This window comes from Musa acuminata, chromosome BXJ3-11 (assembly GCF_036884655.1).
Source record: "Musa acuminata AAA Group cultivar baxijiao chromosome BXJ3-11, Cavendish_Baxijiao_AAA, whole genome shotgun sequence".
In the NCBI taxonomy this organism is placed as follows: Eukaryota; Viridiplantae; Streptophyta; class Magnoliopsida; order Zingiberales; family Musaceae; genus Musa; species Musa acuminata.
In genome coordinates, this window is record NC_088359.1 from 16,922,507 (window position 1) to 16,925,000 (window position 2,494).

The 2,494-nt window shown below is 37.2% G+C and overlaps 1 protein-coding gene across 1 annotated transcript in view; it reads right to left on the minus strand.

Moving 5' to 3' along the window:
* Positions 1-2,113: 2,113 nt before the first annotated feature.
* The window catches only part of LOC135652981 (transcription factor MYB83-like), a 1,376-nt gene continuing 995 nt past the window's right edge, over positions 2,114-2,494 (minus strand). The window contains exon 2 of the mRNA XM_065174385.1: positions 2,114-2,494. This exon is cut by the window's right edge and continues 184 nt beyond it. Coding sequence (XP_065030457.1) covers positions 2,114-2,494 — 381 coding nt within the window.

The following is a 2,494-nucleotide window of genomic DNA, read 5'->3' on the forward strand; positions in this document are numbered from 1 at the left end:
ATTTTTCATAGGATTGAGGTCGAAATTTTACACACATATAAGCAACCTGGTGACAGCAAGTTGGAATTGAAGAGGAAACTAGAGCAAAATCATGCTTGAGAGACTGTAGATAGTATTATCCAAAAATTGTTTTCTTAAAAGTAACCCCCAACGCTGATTAGGAAAACAACCATAAGGAATCAATTGTTTAGTTTGAGCTATCAAATCTAATTTCGGTGAAGAAAAAAAGGATATAATTAATCAACTATCTGCTCCGGCTTTAGTTCTGCATCTTTTCTTTATGGTGGAACGTTTTGGTAAGGGGAGGTAGCCACTTGGTTACCCACATAGCTTCCTCTATGCATGTGTTGACTCCTCTACACTAGTGTGTTATGTTGCCCTATGAATACTTTGGAACCACTTTGTTGGCCTTTGAATACATTGGAACCACCTCATTTTACCAGAAAATGGTCCTATTTTCTCTGTTATTGGTACACAAGTAAATCATCATATTTACCACTTAATTATCTGGTTAGAAAGCTACCTCTTAGGATGTGGTACACTATTAGATGAGGATGCAGATCATGTTTCATCAGGGTATGTAATTTCTTGGTACTCTTGTTTGAATCAAAAGTAATATTCATGTGAGTTGCAGGGAAGACTTGGCCAGGTCTGTAGAGGTAGGCATCGAATAAAGTCTCTCACTAATATCTTAATTTTGTGGTTCTTTTACAGCTTTGCATGCTGGCTGGTTTTTGAGCTCTTTCTTTTGTTGTCTCATTGTTAATTGCACGATATCAAATTACAAGACTTGCTTTAATTGTTTTGCAAGGATATTATATGACTTTTGTCCCATTGCTTCTTCCTGTTCAACAGATCGGCCAACAGCAGAAGAAAGAGAAGATTAAGCTTTAATTGTAGGTAGATCGCAAGGTTTTATATTCATTCAATCCCGCATCTTAAAAAGTTTTCTTCCTTCTCTGTTATATATATATATATATATATATATATATATATATATATATATATATATATATATATATATATATATATATATATATATATATATATATATATATATATATATATATATATATATATATATATATATATATATATAATTGATTTGATCCAATCAGATCAATAATTGAGATTAAAAGAGGAAGAAGAAACCAGATCAATAATTTGATCCAATCCATTTACGATTCTCTTCTCACATTGGTTGGATTCCTAAAACAAGAAGAAACCAGATCATGACTTTTGTCGGACATGTCAAGTCAGATTGGCTTGCTCTTGGGATGATAATGACAATTAGTACAAGGTAATTGGCTTGCTTTCCATATGATAGTGACAATTGACATCAATGATAGAACATGCTTCATACACCCCACCATACTTCCCACCATGACCAACTTGATCATAATTGTTCCATTAGTTAGTCATGGTCAATATGCCATAGTAAATGAGAAAGCCATCATCCCTGCTACTACCAACCATAATGATGAGAAACATATGTCACGATTAAAAGAAAGAACATCACATAGCTTTTCGACAAATCCTTTCCTTTCACGAGGAAAATTATAATATGGCTGTCTGTATTATAGCCACAAAATGATTACACGCGAGAAAGAGAGTTGACAAGAAAGTATTTTTATTTCACTCAATATTTTTCACCAAAATAATATCTTCGATCACATCTTCAAACCACCATGCATGGACAAAGCTTCTAATGATCATGAATGCTCTCTCTATCTCTCCGTATATTCGATTAGTCATCCTTTGTTCTCATCAGCAAAAGTATACATGAAGAATCGTTCACTCCAAGTAGCCTCCACATAGTTTTGTCCCTTAACACCAAAATATTCCTCAAAGGTGTCTTTCGTTAGGTTTTGTTCTCTTAATCCTCGATCGATTTGAAACTAAATGGATTCATCAAATACGTTCGAATTCGCGAGACAGCAGTGGAGAAACAATCATTGCTAGGTGAACATGGATTTTGTGGAGTAAAACAGTCTGATCGATCAGTTCTTTTATGACAAATGTAAAAGTATTTCTGCATCTGAACCTTTGAAGTATATATATGTATATGGAGGCTCAGATGGAGGTGATATCTGTTGAATCAACGCCCCATCATTCAACTTAGAAACCAAGGAAAGGGGAAGGACGCATCCTTCATCAAGTCTCCCAACTCCCACTGCGCCACTCTCATGTTCTCACCCTCCCAAAACACTCCACCACCATCACTCACATCAACGCCACTCGTATCGTTCATGGCGTTCTCTTCTTGACTGCTCTCGAGAGGGGGCACGAACAGCTCGCATCCTGCACCCATGAGGCCTCCCTTCACCATCGCCATCTCCATGCCAACTTGAGCTAAATCTTGTGGTTCGTGGAAGTAGGAGTCTTCTACTCTGGTCACGCCACAACCTGCGGCGCCGGGAAGGGGCAGGAGGTCGTACTGGTTCCCTACAGAGAAGCCATGCACGGACGAGGAAGAAGAAGACGAAGGTGGTGA